Raw genomic sequence first — 24,421 nt, forward strand, 5'->3', positions numbered from 1 at the left:
ATTTTAAAATACCGTGTAGACTGGGCCAATAGCTAATCTCAAATATAATATCTTATTTCCTGATAACTGTAATCCTGAGTCACCTGCCTAACTTTAAGAACTCATCTCATCCCAACCATATTCTAAATTAGCAGCTCTCAAACTTTTTTGTCATAGTCCTCTTCACCACCTCAAAATTATTGAGAGCCCAAAGTAGTCTTCATGTATGTAGGTTATATCTTTTTATAATTACCATCTTAGAAAGCAGAACTGAAAATTATTGTAAAATACATTTATTCATTCATTTTAAATAATAGTAAACAAAGTATTACTAATTACATGTTAACATAACTAACATGTTATAATTATTAGTCTTCCAAAATATTAGTGAGCAGACTAGCATTATTTTCAACTTTTAATATCTGGATTAATAGAAAACATCTAGATTCTCATATGTACTTCTACAACCTATTGTAATTTTATGTTTTGATTGAAGTACATGAGGAAAATTTGGCCTCACATAGATATGTAGTTGGGAAAAGAGAGATTTAGTAGTCTATCAAATAACTAGTTATTTTTCTTTAGTACTGTACCAAAATTTGTCAGGGGTAGCTTCTTAAAGGTTAATTGTAGTGTGAAACCTGTAACCATATCAGTGAGCTTTCTGAGTTTGTTCCACTAAAATCTTTGGCTCTGTCTTTCATGTTGAATGAATCTTTAATCCTGCATTTGCCATTTGGAAAGTAGTGGCTAACAGAATTATGCACACATTCAAAATATAAACGTATTTCATTATACAATATTCAAAAGTCACATTTGTTAATATTACCACCTATTTTTATCAAAAAAGTCTAAGTATTGATAAGCTATTGAATAACATTCACAAGTTTTCCAAAATTCTAATTTTCATGTGAATGCTCAAATTTTACCATTAGTAGCAGAATGTTCAAATTTTATCATTAGTAGCAAATACTATAGTAGTTTTCCTTGAAGTATAAGACTTGCTTTATCTTTAAAAGAAAAAATAAGTCTGCCAAATACAAAAGTCTGAATGATACCAGTTTGCCTGTCAGTTGTTATTTTAAATAAAAATGGTGTTCCACAAAAAATTGGGCAGTTTAGCTCCCAGTTCAAGTTATCACACAAGTACTTTTCTTCAACACAACCTTCCCACCTTAGAATACACAAAATTCTTTTATGTCTACTTCCTTGCCACACAGGATATTAAGATGATGTATACTGGCTTAAGATCTAATAATATTAATATTTTCTACTACTTCATTAAGGACATCCTGAGTGACACTGGTTATTTATTTTTCTTGCCAGTAACTGGTTGTAAAAACACAGTGATTTCTAATACAATTTGGTGCCACTGTCTCAATTCATGCCAAGGCACCAGAATATTTCCCACCATTGTTTTTATACTATCAGTACCAATACTGACACAGTGGACAAAGAGGAAAACAGCATCTCAGTGCAATTATGAAAGTTGTGTTCATTCTGCAGAGCCCCCACAAGGGTCTTCCCAGGGCTCTGCAGATCACATTTCAGAACTGCTCTTCTAATTCTATCTGACCAGAATTAATTCAATTGCATGGAAAAAAGGTACATTTAAAATCAAAATGTTATCAATTTTGAGTGGGATTGGCCCTAAAAAGGGCATTTACAAATTATAGGATATATTTTATTGTGCAATTTTAGTAATCAAAATGATCCATAAATCATGCCATAATATGTAAAATAATCCCTACTTGATTATTGTAAACTGAACATGAAAACAATTTTATTAAATGTCATATTTTATTACATTTCTAAATATATTTAAGGGCTCTTAATGTTCTTGTAAGTATAAATTGGTGATCATTCTCTTACAAAAATGTAATTATGCCTCCTTATTTTTTAGTTTATTGTTTCTACTTAGTTGATAAAAACACATATAATTTTAATATTTTAAATAAAATATCTGTAGTTATCATTATCCAATCAACTTGTGATTATCCTACCTGAACATTCAGGGATCATCTGATGTTGAATCAAGTCCAGATCTTCAACTGGCCCCTGTTTAGCCAGTTTTATTTTCTCAGAGTAGTTTGCCCCTTTATCATCATTATTATATCTTCCTTCCTCTGTATTACTGCTTTCTGAGTGGTCCTCCTTACCAGAATTCAATGTGCTTACAGTATCAACCTAAAAATAATTTTTAAAAAATTTCCAAAAATAATGTATTTTCTCCTGCTGGACTAAAGGACATTGAAATAACATAATTTGTTTTCTTAAAATATGATATTTTCAAATATTTAACACTAATGGAAGCATATGTAGAGACATATTTAAATATATACACTGGCATTAAAGTATCTAGAAATATAACGAAGTTTACTTAAATGTAATTTAACTACACAAATTTAATAACATCTATACCAAATATCTACCATTCTCTAACAATCTCTATCAATAATGGAGAAAGGTCAAAATCAGTCCTAAAGTGAACTGCTACCAGCCAGGCTCTTGAGATGATACACGATGAACCCCTTTGAACTCATATGTGGGTGAGCAGTCAGAGATCTAGAGCTGTGCTGTCCATTTTCCACTATCAAACGGCTGAAAAGTGGCTAATCTGAATCGAGATGTGCTTCTAATGAGAATCTTATCATCAGAATACTGTGCTTTGATTATTTAGTTTTATACCATTCATATTTTTTTCCATTTCATCTTGGTTTCCCTTTGTATTTTAGCAAAGTTCACTTTGCAAACACCAGTTTGGCACAGTTGCATTTTCCTGAGAGAAAACAAGAAAAGGCATCATGACTGGGGGTCAGGAGAAAACAGAGATCACAGGACTTTGAAGCAACAGAAGTGAACAGAGCCCAAGAGAGTTGAGGTCTCAGGTAGAGAGGGTCAGCCACTTCTCAAGGAAATACCTTTCCTTTCCCAATGAAAGACTGTCTGCTCTAGCCCTTCCGGCCTCAGCCATTGGAAGGTTTTTGTTGTCCCTATCCACAAGCTCAACTCTCCATTACCGCAATGCAAATCTCCAGGACAGAAAATGGGTGCTACTGAGGATTAAAGTGCTAGGAATGCAGTTCCCTGGGCAAGCATCTTTGCCTGACATGAAACATAAACCTAGCAGAACTGAGTTGTCAGTATAAAATAATCACTACCAACATTTATTGACGAATTGCAATCAACCATGTCCAGTGCTAAGTACTTTATATACACTGTGCCATTCACTACTCACAATGACCCTATGCTATAGGTGCTAGTACCCCACTTAAACATAGGAGAATACAGATGTAGAGAATAAAACTAAATTATAAATACCCAATTCAGAAAGGATTATAAAGGCAAAAAGAAGAATCAAAAGTCTTGAGAAAAAGCCAAGACACTGTCAAGAACAGAAAAATTAAAAAAAAAAAAAACTATAAAGAGCTTCCAGAAAAAAAAAAAACACTTTATTAGATTTTTAAATTCAATGGGTAGACTGAAAAACAGACTTGATATATTAAGAAATAATTCCAAACCCAAAAAGTATATGTTACAAATTACTCACAATAAAGCACAGAAAGATAAATGATTAGAAACTATCAAAAAGAAAAGGGATATAAAAGATATAAAGGTAAGATATTTAATATTACTTCTAGAATGAGAAAACAGAAAAACTATATAGGGAAAGTTAGAAATGTGAATATTTGAAAACATAAAAGTAATTTAACATTTGAAATATGGCTTAAAATTTTCCAAAATAAATGGAAAACAACAAATCCTTTAAGAAGTTCTAGTCTCCGGAAGGAGAAATTATGTAAACCCATCCTAGGTAAGTATCAATGGACACCAAACACGAAGAGAAAAAATTAAAGCAACCAAATAAAACGAAGCCAGACAACCTACAGCAGAATAAATATATTAGGTCACAAAAGCCTTTTCATTGACCACAAGAGAACCACAAGCCAAATGTGTGATAGCTTCAAAGTGCTTTGTTAAAAAAAAATAGTCAAACTAGAAAATGAACACATTTTCAAAAGCAGATTTAGTATTTGCCACTCATGGGTTCTCAAAGAAAGATTACTAAAAGATGTAGATAAACTGATCAATAGATACAGATATTACAAAATGAAGATTAAAGATACAATAAAGAAGATTTAGTTTTCCAAAAAGCCAGGATAAACAAAAAAAAAAACAGTAAACATATAAGTAAATTGAAACCTAAAGCATAAACAATAATGATGAAAATAATATCCATAGAGAATAATAATTACATGTAAATTAGAAAAAGTGACAGTATAATATCTAAAGTCTTTGCATTTTTTAGAAGGAAAAAGAAATATTGGTAAACTTTAGAATTTGTTCATCAAATTCTAAGAACGTAAATATAATTTTCAAATCAGTAAACTGAAACAGAGAAAAATATAAATAATCAGTTAATATTAATAAAATGCAAGAAAAAACCAAGAGACTAGATAAATTCAAATGTTATTTAAACATATATTTTACAGATTAGATAAAATGAAAAAAAAAAATGTGCATTTTACCCGCTAGTTTAAAAGAGATTTTCCAATTAAATAAAATAAACAAAATCCAACTTAAAACATAAAGACACAAGAAGGTTAAAAATTATTTGAAGCTGCTATATTAATATTTAACAAATATATACCCTTGTAAAAAAGTAACCTTGACCTATACTTCATGACTTAACATAAAAATTAATTAAAAATGAATCATAGGTCTAAATGCAAACAAACTATAAACTGTCAGAGAAAAACAGGAGAGAAATCTTTAGAACTTTGAGTTAGAGTTTTGTGATACAACGCCAAAATCACAATCTCAAAAGAAAAAAACATGGTAAAATGTTCTTAAAATGTAAAATGTTTATGCTCTAAAAGACACAGTTGAAAGAATGAGAAGTCAAACCATTGACTGGGACAAAATACTGTCACATATCTGACAACAGACTCTATTTAGAACATGTTTAAGAACTCTCAAAAGTCAACAAAAAAGAAATATAGTTTAAACAATTCAACAAAAAATATGAATAGACATTTTTCAAAAAAGATATGTGGATTTCAAATAAACATATGAAACATTATGAATTCTATTCATCACTAGAGAAATATAAGTTAAACTACACTGAGATACTACTATATGTCTATTAGAAAGGCTTGAAAAAAATAACTGATTAAACCAACTGCTGGCAAGGATGCAGAGCAACAAGTACTCTTGTACATCACTGGTGGAAACAGAAAACACTTATTGTTAAACATACACTTATCATCCAATCCATAAATCTCACTCTTAGGTATTTACTCAAGAGAAATAAAAACTTATTTACCTACAAAATTATATTTTGATTTTTATATATATAAAAAATTTATTCATAATCACTAAAAACTGGATTCAATTCAAATGTTCCTCAACTAGGAGACAAATCATGGTATACTCAGCAATGAAAAAAAAATTAACTTTGATACATGCAACTAAGTTGATGCTTCCCAAAGGCAGTATTTACATTAGGAGATAAAATAAGACCATATGACTCTATGTATATGACCTCCTAAAAAAAGAAAAACTACAGGAACAGAAAATAGATTAATAATTTTCAGGAATTAAGGCTGGGAGGTGATTCTTTACAAAAGAATAGAATAAGGGAATTTTTTGAGGAGTTACAAAACTGTTCTATATCTTGATTATATTAATGGTCACATCACTCTATTTGCCAGATCTCACAGAACCATACACCAAAAAGTGAATTTTACTGTATGTAAAATTTTTAATTAAAAAATAGAAGTTAATAAGAGATAAAATGAGTCACAATGTTAGAAGGGAGGATTTAAAATCATATAGCTATAAATTCTCCCCCAAATTAATCTACATATTCAAAATAATTTAAATCAAAACCCCAACAGAGTCTGGGGTTTGGGCTCAGTGGTAGAGCATTTGCCTCACACATGTGGGACCCTGGGTTTGATCCTCAGCACCACATAAAAATAAATAAGTGAAATAAAGATATTGTGTCCAGCTAGAACTAAAATATAAATATTTTTTTAAAAAAACCAACAGTAGGGGCTAGGGTTGTGGCTCAGTGGTAGAGTGCTCACCTCGCACGTGTGAGACTCTGGGTTCGATCCTTTGCACCACATAAAAATAAATAAGCAAATAAAGATATTGAGCCCATGCATAACTAAAAAATTTTTTTTAAAAACCAACAGTATTTTTAGAACTTAAAAAGCTGATCTAAAATATATCTAGAAGAACAAAAAACCAAAGATTGCTAAGACAGTCCTGAAAAAATAATAAGATGAGGCAAACCACTCTATCAGATTTTAGTAATTATTTAGTAAAGCTACAAGAGTTAACACACCATATAGTAATAATATAAGATTAGATGAAACAAAAACAGAGAGCTCAGACAGAAACTGTATTTTACAAAGTCACTTGACATGAGGGTTCTGGAAGCATGTTAGAATCATCTACTTAGATGTACCTGCACAAGGTGGAAAGCAAAAGTGGGGTAGAAGCCATCTAAGATCCTGATAGGAATCTGGCAAAATATATCAAAGATGGTCATATCTGAATGTCTAGTTACCAGCTCTGTAGTTATGAGAAGCTTGTGGCAGTGCTAGAAACAGCAGCAGTAGCAGTTTTCTGATCTCTGTATTGCAGCATAGTGGTGTGACGTGGGAACCAAAAATCCAGGGGAAGCTCTCTCCTTGGACTACATTTCCTGCTGGCCTTCTGTTGGTTTTGAGGAACTGGATTTTTGTAGTCAAATCTTGTCTGCTAGAAATATCTAGAGTGCTATTTCTTACACTAAATCATGATAGACAAAAACTCTCGGAGTTCCATAATGCAAAGTCTAATCCATAAATCAACAACAAAAAAGTTAGTATGAGTTCATTAACTTTCAGAGATTTTTTTCATCATAAATTTCAAATTTTTTCCTCTACAAACTTAAAAGGAATAAATTATACCACATCAGACTTGATAAAACTGATTATTTTTAAAAATCAGTTGAGATATTTTAATTAAAGAAGACGTACTACAAGAAAAAGAGAGAGAATATAAAAGAAAGTTATGAACAGATAATACACCTAACAAACAGACCACATGGCTTCAAACCATTTTTTTAAATACTGAATCATTTTCATGGTAAATGTTGATGGATACATATTAGATATTGGAATACAAATTTTCCTTATGAAGTAAAAAAAAAGTCAACACTTTCTAAAAAGTCATCAAACTTTTAACAAATTACAACGTGAACAAATAAACCACACTCCAAAATAAAGAAGGGAAGGAAGAAAGGAGTCAGAGTACTTTCATATTAAACACTCAAGTAAAATCCAAGAAATCTGTGAATGCTTCCTGAAAATGCCCTTTAAAGAGGAAAAATAAGGGGGAATGTTAACAACAAGATTGGTTTCATCAGTTACTGATTCTGAGAGAAGGAATTCAGAAGCAAATCACCTTGAAGGAACCTGGTTCTGGTGAGAGCACCTCCAGAGAACTTGCATTTGAACTTCTGCTCCCAGGACGTGTTCTTGAATTTGAGGCTGGTTTTGAAATCCCATCTAGGTTTCCCTTTATAATATCCATTGGTATCCTAAAACAAACAAAAAATGAAAAAGCAAGTAACTTGGAAATTTAAGTGTTAGTTTAATGTTAATATAGTTTAATAAACATTAGTTAATGTTTATATCCAATTATTCGGTCTGTTTTAAGTATTACATTACTATCAAAGTCACACTTATGAGTACCCCAATTTCATCAAAAGTCATCTTGTGTACATGAATTATTAAATCTATGCCATTGTAAGTACAAAACTGCCTCAGATGTTAGATGCCGAAAGTACCTATAACAGAATGCAGAAGCATTTACTGGGGAATGAATCCTTGGCCTTGCAAATGCTTAGGCAAGTGCTCTACAATGAGTTGCTTCTCCAGTCCCTTTTATTCTTTGAGACAGGGTCTCTCTAAGTTGCCCAGGTTGGCCTCCAACTTGTGTTCCTCCTGCCTCAGCCTCCTGAGTAGCAGGAATTACTGCCTATGCCACCAGGCCCCACTCATCTTAATGGTGCTCTAAGGCCCCCCTGCTATCTTCTTCTGGTTTTGCCTTCCTTATTCTAGACTTTCCTATTTCAGGTCAGCTTCTGCCTGGGCTTCCCTCTTACCTCTGACTTCTCTTCTCCTTGATGCCACATTTTCAAGGAGCACCAATCTCTAAGGCACTGCTTTCATTTGATCAGCCCTCCCCCTCTAAAACCCATGATTCTAATTCGTTCCTCAGACACAAGAGAATAAAACCTATTTCCTTTACTAAAGGACAAACTTTCATATCTGGCTGCACTTTGCCAATCTCCTTAACTAATTTTCATATGTCATCCTCTCACCACCTAGGATGTTCTATTTCCAATGTGTTTTTTTTTTAAACAATAAATACTAAGCAGGGTGGCTTAAGCTAGAGGAAGAATGTGGGCACTGCAAGCACATGATCCTTGCAAACTATACCCTTGATCAGGACCCTTCTAGATTCACCCAGTGAGATTGGGACAACATGTATGCTAAGTAAAATGGAAGAAACAATGACAATTCCAGTTTTTGTTTTCTCAATACCTACCTTTAAATGCCTTGTGATTATGTATTAAACCATCACTCCTAACAGAACAAAGAAGTCAAGTAAATGTCCTTTCTTATCCTATAAATTTCCTTTCTTATCCTATAAAATGACTTGCCTTTCTGTTTGTGAACTATAGAAGCAGAAACCAGAGAAGACTTGGACATAAGAGGAAGCACAACATTACCAACCTAAAGCTCCTCTTAGGCATATAGAGGGATAATGTGGCCTCACCTCCAACCATTCAATGTGCCAAAGCTGATATTTAAGAGACAAGTACGTCAATTCTTCCCATCTCAGCAACCAAAAAAGGCATTGATCTCAACATTATTCACACTCTGCAAACGGGTTTGGGCTCACTGAGGAAAGCACTAACATTATTATTGTGGGATGATGGATCACCCTAGCCCATCACATCACAACCAAAAAGCATAAGTCACCAAAAGGCCAAATGTCTTGTAGATGCCTAAGCAGCCTGTCAAGGGAGACTTATTGCAGCTTACAGAGGAAGCAACGAGATGGAAGCATGTTTAGAGCTGATATAATACACATCAATAAGGGGAGAGGCACAGGGTACCATCAACGATGTGGATCAGCTAACAGGCTCCATAAACCTTTCAGTTTGCTTTAGAAAGAAGTCTGTTTTATTATGTTTTCTCCTGAAAATAATAAATTAAATTAAATACAGTTCACAGGAAAGGTGGGATATAACTGACAGATTATCTTTCAATTTCAACCTGGAAAATATATGGACAAAGAGCACTGAAATCAGATCTTATAGTTCAGTGAGAAGAAGTCTCAATTGCTATATAGAAATTCCACGAGAAAAGTAAAGCACTGACTGAATAGAACAAATTAAATAAATAAATAAGTAAAGCACTGTACAAAAAAGCGATCAAACCATATGCAAATAGTTATTGATTAACCAAATTATGTGTCTTAATTAACAAAGTGTATCTGGGGAAGTGTGTGCAAAAGGAAGGGCTGATATTAAAAAAAAAATCTACCCTTTCCTAATGGAAATCAAAGAGAATATCAAAAAATTGATAAAGCCAAGCAACAGTAAGATGGAGCCTCTAAGGAATGCTCTGTTTACCCTCCCTTGTTATTGAACAGTTTGACTTTTTTTTACTATATTACTTAACAAAAGTAAAAACTGGTTTTAAAAACAAATAAATAATATTAAACATTCAAGGAATTGGAAGGAAACACAGAAATAATCAGCATAACTATAGAATTAAGTATTAACCATAAAACAAGAGCATAATTCAAAAAAGTGACAAACAGATATGATTACATTACATTTAATGCTCTTGAGTCTCGAACATAAAGAAGAATTCTAAATGAAATTAAAAGGTAATTAAGAAACTGAAGAAAATAAAAGCAACACAGATGATATACAAAAGATGAAGATATTTAAAGAGCTCTTACCAACCAATAAAAAAAAAGTAACATTTTAATAAAAGACTGGTTAAGGGTAGAAACAAAGGAAAGGAGGGAGGGAGGGAGGGAGGAAAAAAGAACTTGAGGGAGGAAGGAAGAGAGATAAAATGTCAATCATCTTACTTTAAAAAAATCTAACTTCTCTAAGGAAATATACAGAAAGAGATATAAGAAGATCATATTTCAAAGAAATGAGAGTGATGGGTTCTGGCTCAGTGGATGTTCTTCTGTCTTTTTTTAACCTGTGCTTATCTGTATTTTCTGATTTTCTGTTAAGTATATCTTCAGTTTATAATTAAAGAATTTATTTATTGTAGGAAGATTTCTAAAATTTACTTTGAAATATTCAAAAATTTTTTCAAAAAACACCCAATATTATCCCATGACACTAAGCTAATCATCATTGGTACATTTCTATATTTCCTGTCTTTTTCAAGAAAATTGACTCATATATATCTCACTTAACATTACATGATGAGTATTTTCTTATGTCATTAAAATATTTCAAAAACAAAATATTATTTGCTTCATGATATTCAGTTAGATAGATGACCAGATTCTAAGTTCAAATCACAACTGATATCTGCCAACTTCTTATAAACATTCATTTCAAACAAGATTAAACTTTTTCATACTGGGTTGTGAGAAATCCAACTTCCCTAGATGATTTCAAACCATATGGTACCTATAATTTGATATTTTTGGATAAATGAAAGAAAATGAGTCCTCCTTTGCTTAGTAATTATAAACAGCAAGTCTATAAAAAGTAAATTAATTTATTTTCCTTATTTTTATGTCTAAAAATTATTCAGGGTCAATTTTTTTTACTTTTTATATTTGCTTATTTCGTAAAAAATACTTGCCCATGAAAGACAAGTAAATGCAGAAGAATGTAAACATTTTAAGTCAAAATTCCCTTTACCCCAATGACCAATGTTAATAGATTTTTATCTTTTTTTTCAGATATACAGAAACTTTCCATCCTTTATACCAACCTCCTCCTCCTCAATACAAACATACATAGAAATGGCATGGTACACTGCAACTTGCTTTTTTACACTTAGCAATGTATTCTAGAGATTTTTCTATAGTACCTTTATAGATATACTTCAGGCTTTCAAACAACAGCATAATACTCCACTACACAGATGTAGTTCTTAATCAGCTAAGATAGATTGTATGTGCTACTGAAAGCAATTTTAAAACATACTTTAAAATGGACCATACACCAAAAGTAAAAAACTAAAACTAGATGACTAGAAAATATGCATGATTGTGGTTAGGTGAAGAGTTCTTGTATACAACATCAAAAACAAGATTCAAAGAGAAAATAATGATAAATGCATCAAAATTTGAAAGTTGTGTTCTTCAAAAGATATTAAGAAAAGGAAAACAAAACTCCAAGACTGGGAGAAAATATGTGCAAAATACATATCTGACAAAGAACTTGGTTCCAAAACATATAAAGAAGTATCAACAGTCATCAAGAAAACGAAAGATTTGGGCAGATATATCATCCAAGATGTACAAATGGCAAATCAGCACATGAAAAGATGTGCAACATTATCAGTGCTCTGAAAGTGTCTAATTTGAACCAAAATGAGATTCTACAACACACCTACTTGAGTAGTGAAAATTAATTTAAAAAAAAAAACTGACAATACCAAGTATTGACAAAGTTAGAGAGCAACCAGAAATCATATATTGTTAGTGATAATGTAAAATGGCAGTCACTTTGCAAAACTGTCAGTTTCTTAAAAACATACTTTACATGTTTACCCAAGAAAGGAAAAAGTATATTCATATAAAACCTGTATGTGGATATTTATAGAAGCTTCGTTAAAAATTGTGAAAAAATTGAAAACAATTTTCTCAACTAGTGGTGGATAAACAAACTTCAGTACATCTACACAAGGGAATACTACCCAGTAATAAAAGAGAACAAGTAACTAATAGAACATAAAAGAGTAACCACCGTGTTTTACGCTAAGGTGAAAGAAGCCAGATTCAAAAGGCAACATAGTGTTTGCTTCCACCAGTTAGACCCTCTGGAATCAGTAAAATGTATGGACAGAAAACTGTTAATAGGTTAAATGAGACTGGAGAAGGGATTAACTACAAAGAGTACTAGGAGAGATCTAGAAGATTTGGGAAGGGATGATAAAATTGTTCTGTATCTGGATATGGGGGGGTGGTAATTACATAACTGTATGCGTCAAAATTCCTAGAACTATGCATTAAAAAGGTGAATTCTACCATAAGTAAATGAGACCTCAATTTTAAGTTACTATCCTTGTACCAGTCTTTAATTATGCTCATTCACAAGATAAATTACAATTGCTGCACCAAAGGCCACTTGTGTTTCAATTTTGATAGTCTGCCAAATTGTGCTCAAAAAAAAAAAAAAAGTACCAAATTACACTACCACCAACAGAGTATTGTGATAAGATGAATAAGCTTCTCCACATTTGCTTGGTGCCAGTCTGGTTTTCATCAAACCCTTTTTATTTTCGCCAATCTGAGAGGTGTCCAAAGGCATCTGTTATTTTGATTTACATTTCTTCAATTATGAGAAAAGTTGAGTCTCTAGTCAAATTTTACTGGCCTTCATTTTATTTTCATTTTTTTTCTTCTACGAAATGTCTATTTGCATCCTTTGCCGTTTACGGTCTAGTTTAAACCACGGATTAGTTCTAGCTCTTTATTGGCTTAGATGGCGTGGGAGTCCTAACGCTGGGGACATCATTGCCAGGCCCAAGAAATCCTGACAAAACACTCCCAGCTCCCAGCGCAACATCAGCCCTAGAGGCTCACGCCCGCTGGTCCCCACCCCGCCCGACCTGGCCCCTCCGGTGGTGGGCCCGCCCTGGGACGGAGCCCGCCCCACAATCCTCCCGCCTTCTCATTGGCCCTGCCTGCTGTCCCTAACAGCCAGTCTTTTGTCACTCAGCCTGAGTCGGCGACGCCCACTCATTTGCTGGTAACGGCGACCGAGTTCCGCCAGTGGCCTGTGCTGTCCCTCACCTTCTTGGCGGGAAGTCAGAGCTAACCGCCAGGCGTTAGGGAACCGACTCGCTCAAAAATGCGCCTCTCACACTCAGTATCACACTTCTCCCCAAAGGGGAGGAGTCTTTCCCGCCAACGCAGCCTCTGGGGGTGAAGATGCGACCGGTTCAAAGCCCTTCTGCCTCTAGAAACGCTGTTCCCCTGGCAACCAGAAGCAGGACGCTCCTAGTCTCGCGATAAAAGAAAAGGAACATACCATCCAGAAATGGGACGTAGGGGTTCTGGGCAGCGAGGAAGACTGCTATAACCGGCAACGGTGAAGAGCTGGGGTGGCTCTGCTGTCTTCTGTCTTTGCAGCCGACGTTGTGCTTGGGGAATAATTTGTTCGTATTTAGGCTGGTCTCAGAAGGGATAATTCCGGTGTTTGTTGGTCTTTAGGTCCCTGTTAATGATTTCTTTCCAGCTAGCTACCCTTTCTGATCTTGGTTTCCTCCACCATAAAATAAGGGCGATAATTATTCCTGCCTTTTAAGTCTTGTACAGCTGAAAGCGATCATGAACCTGAAGCTCTTGGTAAATTTTGGGTGCTGTGTAAATTTGTTTAAATATTAATTTTGCACAGATTGGGCCATAGTCCAAAAAGGATAATAATTGCTATTTGCACCTTTTATTTTCAATTTTTCTAATTTAAAGTTCATTAGACTTTCCCTAGACCCTAAACTGATTTTTCTCATCCCTAGTACCATCAAATTTCTGCTGCATTCCACTCTCCAGTCTGGACAGTGCTTTACAGTTTACAAACCATTCTCACATTCATGGCCCCTTTGTCCTCATTATTTTAGGTAGGTAGAATGTATATTTTTTTCGGTCTTTCTCAGTGGAGCAAATAGGCATAGGTTAAGCGAATTGCCGGAAGAACACAGCTATAATCTAGGACAGTGCTGGTTTCTGGTGTAAATGCCATCCACATGCGGATGAACCTGTATTTTTATCTCCAGTCTAGATTTCTCCCCTGACTTCTAGACTCCTTTATCTAACTGTGTATTTAACATTTCTGCTTGGGTGTGTAAGAACCATCTCAAACTTAAAAAGTAAAAAATTAAACTACTTCCCCACTCCAGCCCCTATCTTAGTAAACAATAATTCCATCCTGCCAGGTTCAGAACAAGAACTTTGGAGTCATCCTCAATTCCTTGTCCTCTCATAATTTGTTATAAAGTCTTTCTACATTCAACATATATCCAGAATCCAAGCAATTCTCATAACCTTCAAGGTTTCCATTCTGGTCCATAATGCCTTCATCTCTCATAAAGATTTTTGCAGTAATCTAACTGTAGTGGGGTTTTTTATTGGTTTGTTTGGTTGGTTTTGTTGTTGTTGTTGTTGTTGTTTTTCCTTAAGATTATCATTTTATTCTAATTTGTTATATATAACAGAAGAATGCACTACAATTCATATTACACATAGAACAAAATTTTTCATATATCTGATTGTATATAAAATATATTCACAGCATTCATGTCTTCATACATATACTTAGGATAATGATATCTATCTCATTCTGTAGTGGTTTTTTTGTTTTGTTTTGTTTTGTGGTGTTGATTGTGATGACTTATTGTTGTTGTTGTTCAAGGGGCCTCCAGCTCCCTTACTCTACTTTCAATACAGCAGCCTGAATAATAATTTTAAAAGCTGTCAAATGAAGTTACTCCTCTGCTCTGTTTCACTTAGAGTCCTTACAGTGCCCAGGAGTCCTAAATGATCAAACTGTTACTCACTGCCCTCATTGTTAGTGTTTCTATGCAGGAATTTCTTCCCAGCCCTACTTGGGAAATTCACACTTTTCTAAATCCCAAATTTTTAAAAAGTTGAGAAATCAAGAAAATGAGAGGAAGTATTCTAATTCTCCTATGAGAATTAAACTTTAGCAGCCAACATACAGATGTTATGCAAGAGATTCACTAAACCTTAGTCAGAATCAAGAGCCGAAATGCTTGACACTCTGAGTCAGAAGTTGAGGTCAACATTTCCAGGAACCAGGACAAAAGCATGTGAGAGAAGCATAGCCACAATCTAATCTGTCAGTCTTCCTTGTAACTAATGCCATGTTATAAGTGTATGTTCCTGGTCCTATCTGCTGCTGGCAGTGAATCATTCTTGCAAATAAAATAAATATTAATAAATTGATATTCACATTACACTTTATATAAATTTTTTAAGCAGTGCTTGAAGAAATGGCTTTGGGATTTAAAGCAAGTCCTTAAATTAGGAAGTTCCAATCCATGATTCTAACTAGTGTGGTACTGGTACTGATTCTAGTGTGGTACAAATCTCACTGGTAGATTTGCATGTGAAAGAAAATGAAGGAGGGAAAATAGCTTAGTGGTTCATCTCTTGCCCAGTATGCATGAGGCCCTACGTTCAACTTCCAGTACCCTACTCCACAAAAAAATAAAGAAAGAAAAGTGAGGCAACTAAAGCTAAGACTTTCTAAAGGGGAATCTGGAGATTGGGGGAGTATTATACTCACATCAGCTAAAGGTCAAAGCACAGAATGTTCCAACATACGGAATAACAACTAAGGCAGTATTCACTGGCCTTCAACATCTCTCAGCTCGGAGTACCCTAGTTAACTTGCCAATCACAATGGGTTTGCAATTTAGGATTTCTGCCAGTCAATGAACTGTCTCTGAAAACTACTCTTTGTGAAAATCCCCTACGAAATACTTCTCTTGTGCTTACCATTGGGAACAGGGCTATCCTGATTCAGTGTACCCAAACTTCAGTTGTTTCCTCCAAAAATGCTATTTCCTTTCACCTCTATATCAACATTCTTTAGTTAACAGTTATATTGTTCAAATATTTATCCCATGATGTTCCCTATGTTTTCCAACAATTGAATATTTACTACAGGTAACAATTCTTATAAACACTTACAAATTTAGAAGCTCTTATTTTTAAAACTAATGCTTCAAAGAGTCATATGAGCAAAGAATATGAAGAAAGTTGGAAATATTTTAATAATAACTGACAGGGCTGGAGGCGTAGCTCAGTGGTGAAACCTATGCTTAGCATGTGCAAGACCCTGAGTTCAATCCCAAAGAAGAAGCAAGAGAAGAAATGGAAAAAGAAGAAGGAGGAGGCAGAGAAGGAGAAGAGGAAGAGGATACTTTTTCTACATTTCAGAGATTAATATCTGTCAGGACCTTGGAAATAAACATATACACACATACCAGCTTATTACTTCATCTGCCTAGAATAGTTTCCCAGCTATCCATGTTACTGGCTTCCTCTTTCCTTAGGTATCTGCTTCCTTAAGGAAGCCTTTCCTACCCGCCCTGTATAAAATAACAATCCCCATAACCACATTCCCTACCTTCTGTACCCTCCATCCTATTTTGTTAGCTTTCCATTAATGTAACAAAATACCTGAGGTAATCAACTTTTAAGGGGGAAAAGTTTTATTTTGTCTCATGATTTCAGAGATTTTAGTCCATGATAACTTGGTTCTGTTGCTTTGGGCCTGTGATGGCACAATACTTCATGGTAAGAGCACATGGCAGAGGAAGGTTGCCAACTTCATGGCAGCTTAGAAGCAAAGAAAGAGAAGGAAGGGACCCAATATTTCCTTGAAGGTCATGTCCCCAATTATCTAACTTCTGTCCACAAGGCCCCACTTTCTAAAGGTTCTACCATCTCCCAACAGTACCATAAGCTGGCACCCTTTGGGGTACATTTATCTAAACTACAGGAAATGCTTTATTTTATTTTTAAGGAGGAGAGGTACCATTATTGGGATTCTGATACTAAATAGCTGGGAACTTGCAGGTAGATTCATAAGCTTTTATGGGCCACAGTTTCCTCATTTGAAAAATGAGGTTAGACCAGTTTTTCAGTTCTTCACTCTACTGCACATGAGAATTGCCTGGAGATTTTTCATAAAATACTGATCCTTGGCCAGGCATGGTAGCAAATGCCTGTAATCCTAGTGGCTCAGAAGGCTAAGGCAGGAGGATTGAAGGTTCAAAGCCAGCCTCAGCAAATTAGCAAGCCCCTAAGCAACTCAGTGAGACTCTGTATCTAAACAAAATATTTTTTAAAGGGATGGGAAAATGTGGCTCAGTGGTTATGCAACCCTGGGTTCAATCCCTGGTACCAAAATTAAAAAAAAAAAAAAATACTGATCGCAGGGCCGCACCTGAGATCAAATGAACCTGAAACTTGTAGAACTTCTCAAATTTTAACATGCAGACATATCATCTGGGGATCTTGTTAAAAATGCTGATTCAGTGTCAGGTGGGACCCAAGATTCTTAACAGGCTTTCAGGTGATGCCAGTGCTTCCGGTCTACCAGATACAGACTGAATCCGTAGCTATAGACTGGTAATCTCCAGTGCCGGCACAATGTATATTTTCCTTGAGAGAAGGCCATTCTTTCCAGTTTTTATTTTTGGTGACTAATGGTGCCCATTAAGAAAACAACAGATTTCATGTTTCTTAGCAATAGGTGTGGGGGATGAGAAAACTAAGAAAAAGTAGAGTTATAAATAGTACACATGATGTTACTAATTATTAGTGAATATTAAAGTTTTTAATATAAAAGTCAGGATCAATGGAAACTTGGTGTCTCTTTGCTCTTTGTAGCCTTCCCAAGTTAAGTCCCTACTAGTTACATTTTATATAAAACTCATCTCATTTTGAATTGTTTTTTGTCTCTGTGTTTTTCTCACTTTATTTGCCTCCTACTGCTTCCATTTTGCAAACTGCTGAGAGACTGTGTGTGCCTTGAGAGCAAACTAATAAACTGTAGTGGCTGTGTATTTGTTTCTGGAAATATTTCTGTGTCAGCTATTATGGGTGTCTCCTTCAAAACAATTTAACATTCAGATATAAGTCAAAAAGCACCATATATTTCTGCATTTCTGCAAACATAGTCTATAAAGTGTTATGCCTTTCAAAGTAATTCATAACAATTTCTCCTAGAGTCAAGATATTTTCAGCTAAAATTTCCCTGGTCTTACTCCAGGTTGATGACATATGGTAGTGTTGGTTTTAAGTTAGCTTTTGTTTTGTTTTCAATCTCTCCCTACTCCCCATCCTCCTTCTGAGCAGAGTCAGATTTAAATCAAAGAGGAAGAGCCCACACTGTATTCCATCTGGCCTCCAACTACCAGTCTCATTGCCCCAGTTTCCCTTTTCTCACCATAAGTACGTACCAAATATAACAAGGAGAAGAATCTCATTAAGCCTCATATTATAGATTCCACCAACTGGGTTAAATAGTCATTTCTTTTGAAGGGCAGTTAATAAGTGTATGCCACTGGACAGTTCCCACTTTTTAAGAGTCTATGCTTAGCATTATTAAATGTTACATTTATTGTTTAGGACATGCCTTGGATGCATCATTTCACTTCATTTCATAATATACCATGAGTTTGCACATTATTATTCAAATTTATGCTTGAATTGCAGGGGATTAAAAGGTTACTTTTTCCAAGATCACCCAGAAACTGGCATTGGGATTCCAAACCAGGTTTCATAGTCTGTTCTCTGAACCTCCTCTTGGGCCTCAATTTCAGGAAAGAGGCTAATTGTATCCACTAGATGGTGCTGATTATCTTCTGTTAAAAGAAAAAAAAAAAAAAAAAACTGCAGTGGCTTTTCCCAATACCCTCCTTGGGTTTTAGATGTGATTCAAGAAGCCATTGAATTGAAATACATTGTATGTTCAAATTGTGCTTAGGTGCATATTTAAATAACTATCTAAATAGAAGTGAAAATTAGATCTAAAAAAAACCAGATTTTTAAAAAATCTTGTACATGTTATAAATATGTGAATATAAAGTAATTTTGAGAACCTGAAACTTCTCACAAATATTTACATAAAATTGGCAGATGAGAAAAGAAGTCCATTTATCCCTTTTATACTGTCTCCGCTCCATTCAGCACCTCTTAATCTAGCTTGGCCACAGTGCTATTACATAAGTAAGGGTCATGAACAGGGAAGTATATAAAGCTTTAAAGAACAAAAAGCAGATTCTGGAACAAGTAATCTTATTTTTATTCAAGGTAAAATGCACTTTATATTTAGTAAGTGTTTCATATCTTTTTCATATAATACCTTCTTTTTGCACTTAAAATCTGAAATAAATCACTTTATGTGGGTTCTAAGATTTTATTGTTCATAAGAATCATTTGAGGCATTATTAGTTCTAGTCCCTATTCCTTATTCAATAGGAAGAGGCCCAGTCCAGAAACCTACATTTTAACAAGTATCTTGGTAATTCTGGTATGGTGGAACCATGAACTTACTGTGAAAACCACTGGCTTACAGTTTGTGTTTCAGAAGATAAATAGTGATGAGGTCACTGCTCCTGGAGGCACCAAATTGCTGTCATGGAGCTGTGCAACAGGGACGCTCTGAACTGTGACATCTGGTCTTCCTTTGTAAATGTAAGCTAGAAAACAGAAACATTTTCTCCTTTCCTGCTTCCTTGATTCTGAAATTTTCTCCTCATTTTTCCTGTCTATTATGAATTCCTATACAGAATTAGGTGCTGGTCAATGGATACCATCATTTTTTTTTAAATCAAGGAAAAAAATTATAAAGCTTGCCTCAATCCTGTTGACTTGAAAACATGCCTATACTCTGAATCTTTTTAAAGTGAAAAGGGTGTTACAGTTTGAATATATTGTATCCCCCAAAAGTTCATATGTGAGATAATGCACAAATGTTCAGAGGCAAAATGATAAAATGATTAAATTAATTATGAGGTCTAGCCTGATCAATGGCTTAATCCATTGAGCTGGATTAACTGGGTGGTAACTATAGGCAGGTAGGGCATAGATGGAGGAGATGGGATATATATTGTATCCCTGGTACATAAAGCTCTCTCTGCTTCCTTATTGCCCTGTCCTGAGCTGCTTTTCTCTGCCACACCCTTTTACCATGATGTTCTGCCTCACCTCAGGCTCAGAGCAAGAATGTCAACCATCTATGGACTGAGACCTCTGAAACTGTGAGTCCCAAAATAAACTTTTTCTCTAAATTTTTCTTTTTTCTTTTCTTTCTTTCTTTTTCTTTTTTTTTTTTTTTTTTTTTTAGGGAGGTTGGTACCGGGAATTGTTCTTATTAGTCTTTTGGTCACAGGAGGGGAAAAGCTGACTGAAACAAGGAGTTAGCTCATACATTGTCATATGACCTTGTTTAATTACTTCAAGGGATATGAATTTCAGTGGGAGGTAAGGGACTATCCAGGAGATGGTAGAGATGTGTAAAATCAGCATGCACATACAGAACAGTGAAGTTGTCACCTTCAGTTCCACAAGAGTTATAGTAGCTTGCTCTTAAACATAAAATAAACAAACAAAAAAAAATGAAGATGTCCCTTGCTATTTGGGTTAGGGGCAGTCATGAACTCAGTTCTGCTCTCAAGAGATCAGCTCTACCAAACAAGTCATTCTCACCAAAAATGGAGGAATATCTTCTTTTCTAAGGCAGTTCCCTCCATAAAAGAACACTTAACTTTATCATTATATTGCTAGCTCCAAAGTTTGGTTCCTCCTGAAATTCTTTTGTGTGTGTGTGCATTGTAGTTGAACATAATGATGGATTTATTGTTACATAGTCATACATACATGCAATGTAACAATATAATTTGGCCAGTTTCAACCCCCACCCCACCCCCAGCACTTCCACACTCCCTCCAGCTCCTGCAATTCTTATCTGTAAAGAATTAAAGAATTGCAGAAGCTTCCCGAAGCTAGCTGTTGTTCCCGTGGCTGGATGCCGGCTAGGATTACAATGCTCTACTCCTGACTCTTCTCCATGCCAGCAGAGCAGATGAGACACGGCTTGTGAAGAAGGGCTGAAGAGTTTAGTAATTTCACAGCAATAATCAATCCTGGCTGAAACCCATGGTTTCTGAACACCATCCCTGCATTCGGTGTCATGCTTCATGCTTCTGCCTGCTGACAAGCTCGTTTTTCAACCCAAAGCATAACTTTCTGTATTGAGCTTGGTCTCTCAGATCCCAGAGGAGTTTTGTTTACTGTTTTGAATCTCTTGATCTATATGCTAAATACAATTTTATCATATAAGTTATAGTAAATCTTTATTATTATGTAAACCTTTGTATGTACTTTAGCACAAAGTAAAGGAAGTTAAAAACAATTAACATGGCAGGTTAGAAATGTATTCAAACCAAACAGTAAGGGTTTTAAGCAGCAATGTACAGAAATGCTTTTTCTCAGAGTTAACATCTCAGAGATTAAAGAAATAAGTAAACAACCATAGTGCTTCAAGCTGCCCCATCCTGGAATTATTATTTTTTACAGTCTTCTTTCTTAGTTGAAATTCAAAGTCATCTTTCTACTATTTGGACATACAGTGTGTTTATTAAATTAGGAACTAGTCATCCTTTTGATGACTATTAGCTTTCTACCTTAAAATATTTCCATATCTTATCATCCTAAATCCTTATTTCATGAAGGTGCTTTATTTCCCCTTCATTTTATCATAAGAGTTAAAACAGAATTAATATTCCAATTTCATTAAAATTTGTATTTTATATTCCTCTAATTCATACAAAAAATATTTTTAAATTATGCATTCCTGGATGCCCAATCTGTCTCTGCTAAGAACAGCCTGGGCTGGGGCCAATCTCAATCTCTCTCAGTCTCGACTTCTTCTTTGAGTACAAAGAGAGAGTAGAGAAAGGTTCTAAGGCAGTTTCAGCTCCAAGACTCTGTGATCCTCCTACTGGCCTCCAGTGACTAGCAAAGACAGAATGAAAAGTTATAGGGAAATATTTATCTTCTCAACCTACTATCTTCTGAATTATTTAACTTCATCATGAAAGAAGTTTGAAAGCATTGGTTTCCACTCTCTATGTCTTGCTTAGGATTAAACATGTTTTTGAAAATCCTTGGTTCTCATCCATGATCTTAAAAAAAAATACTTAATCTCTTCAGCCTCAAATTCTTACTAAATTCCAGTAATGGTATATGACTAGACTAAGATCTCTAAATTATAAGTGCTCTTACTGTATAAGGTAACTGTTCATTTTGTGAAGAAAGGAATTTTCTGGATTTTAAAAAAACTTGTCATCATCTATTAAAAAAATCATTAAGGAAGATGCACTCCAGAAAATATAATTTTCACTTTCCTTCTGCAATTTTTGCCTGTAGATGAACATTTACTACACTCTCTCATGGGTTTTTTTTTCTCCCCAAAACTATCTAGAGAGCAAGGACTATGTCCTGAACACTTCATGCTCCACTGTAATAGTAAGTATTAAATGTAATAACATTGACTGTTGTGAGTGAACAAATCTTGTCGGTATATTATCAAGATTACCAAGTGCCCCTCCAGAGCCTGGGCAATGGGTGAGAGTGATTTGATGACAATGACTCTGAAACTAACTACAGGTAAACTCACACCAGAATCAGCAAAGAGGAGATGAGGCACAAGATGATGCCTGTGAGTACTCTCAGCAAAGCCATCTCAAGCCTGGCATTCCTTTAAAAGTTTCTAAATAAACATTTAGTGTAAAACTAATGCCTCTACCACAAAACAGGGGGGAATGGTGAGGCAGAAGAAAATTTGGAAAATAACATTGAGAAAAACAGCTGCCAGTCATTAAGGATTTTAATCTAGTCCCCAGTACAGTTTAATAATATGTGCCAAGTGGGTATTCAAAAAATAGTCATGATAACGATAGATGATGATCATCAGTACTTTGGAGGGTATAAGCGGAAGAATTGGGCTTTAATGCCTTCTGTACTGTTTTTAGCTGTCTCTAACTTGCTTCATCTCTCAGGGCTAATGATGCAGCCATCTGCGCCTCTAGTTTCCCCATCTGCAAAACAGAGATCATATCATTTCCTACAGAAAGTTTGTGGGCTGTGCTTTAATATCCTCCAGTGAAACATCATATATAAATAAGAAGCAGGCAATAAGAAGCCAAATGCTACCAAGGGAGAAAACTTTAAGACAGAGTGTTATATGTTAAAATTAATTAGAACTCCTAAATAATAGTCTAATGACTTGAAGTGGTTGGTACAAAGGTACTGATATTGCACTCACTTTAAACAGTCAAGAGTATAAATTATTAACAGATATATAAATTCCAGGTAAATTTGACTTATTAAATTTTGTATATATTTATCCAAGATACTATGTGGGTTCTAAATTAATTTCTGAAACAAACTAGCATTATTTTTTTAGTTGTCAATGAAACTTTATTTTATTTATTGATTTTTATGTGGTGCTAAGAATTGAACACAGTGCCTCACACTTGCTAGGCAAGTGCTCTGCCACTGAGCCACAACCCCAGCTCCAAACTAGCATTATAACTTAAACTTACTCTAACAAAGTAGTGCTGTCTCAAGAGCACCGTAATAAATACACAAAAGAAGAAATCTTTCTTCTTGAATATCCAGAGGATATGGGAGGGAAGAATAAAATTTAGATTAGCTCATAATTACCTAGTCTATACAGAAAAACCAAAGGAATTACCTGAGTAAATGAACATGATATAAGCATCTCTGCAAAAGCCTTTGGTTACTCTCGCCTTCCAGCCTAAACTGCTTTGTTCCTCAATTCCCTGTAACAATGCACATGGTTTGTTCTCATTTGTTTAGTCTGATAGTGCATTGCAAAATACAGAAGATTTTGAAAGTTAACTTGTATTTTTTATCAAAATAATATGTATATATGGTTTTAAAATATAACCAAAAAACATAACAAAACAAACAAAAAAACAGAGAGCTCCAGAGAATAGAATCTGCAATAATTTCAGCTGTCTCTTCTGACATTCACACATCTCCATATTTCTAAATAATATGTATATTCTACTCTCTTTTGAATTATCCATTTTGGACATAATTTGATTGCCTCCTGTCATGGTAAATGAGGATACTGCTCTCTTGTACAAACATCTTTTCTACTTCTCCACCCTCTCAATATCATTGTAATTTTTTTGGTTAAACCAACATCTGGTGTTTATGTTAATATGTTCTCATAAATTTCATTCACCTCTAAGGATCAGTACCTATTGCTGATTATATTTCCTTGCTCATCCTTCACTTCTTCTGAAGTTAATATTGCCTTATTGTTTCCTTTGCTTATTTCTCCGTATATGCATTGCCAATTCTTCCTACACCTCCCAAACACCCCTCTGGGCAACAGTAACCTATGAGTTACTGTTTTCTTGGAGACATCCCTCCTAGAGAATTCTATCTCCTCCTCTCTGGACTGGTTGTTCTCTCTGTCTGCCAGCAGCACATCATTCTGAAATTTCCTCCTGTGTTTTCATTGTTGTCATTTTTTTTGTTGTTGTTCTTGGTTCTGCAGATTGAAGCCAGGGCCTCATACATGTTTAGT

The 24,421-nt window shown here is 34.8% G+C and overlaps 1 protein-coding gene across 7 annotated transcripts in view; it reads right to left on the reverse strand.

Annotated features, from left to right (window-relative positions):
* The window catches only part of Fsip1 (fibrous sheath interacting protein 1), a 202,877-nt gene extending 189,646 nt beyond the window's left edge, over window positions 1-13,231 (reverse strand). For all 7 annotated transcript variants that reach the window (XM_046461048.1, XM_058584676.1, XM_058584678.1 and 4 more), the window contains exons 1-3: window positions 13,054-13,231; window positions 7,441-7,576; window positions 1,983-2,166 (exon numbers count right to left, since the gene is read on the reverse strand). In XM_046461048.1, the coding sequence (XP_046317004.1) occupies window positions 1,983-2,166; window positions 7,441-7,569 (313 nt within the window). In that variant the 5' untranslated portion in view covers window positions 7,570-7,576; window positions 13,054-13,231. The remainder of the gene's footprint in view (window positions 1-1,982; window positions 2,167-7,440; window positions 7,577-13,053) is intronic.
* Between the last annotated feature and the right edge of the window lie 11,190 nt (window positions 13,232-24,421).

The sequence above is a fragment of the Marmota monax genome, unplaced genomic scaffold (genome assembly GCF_021218885.2).
Source record: "Marmota monax isolate L192 unplaced genomic scaffold, Marmota_monax_Labrador192_F-V1.1 WCK01_AAM20220418_F8-fsc00001, whole genome shotgun sequence".
Classification (NCBI taxonomy): Eukaryota; Metazoa; Chordata; class Mammalia; order Rodentia; family Sciuridae; genus Marmota; species Marmota monax.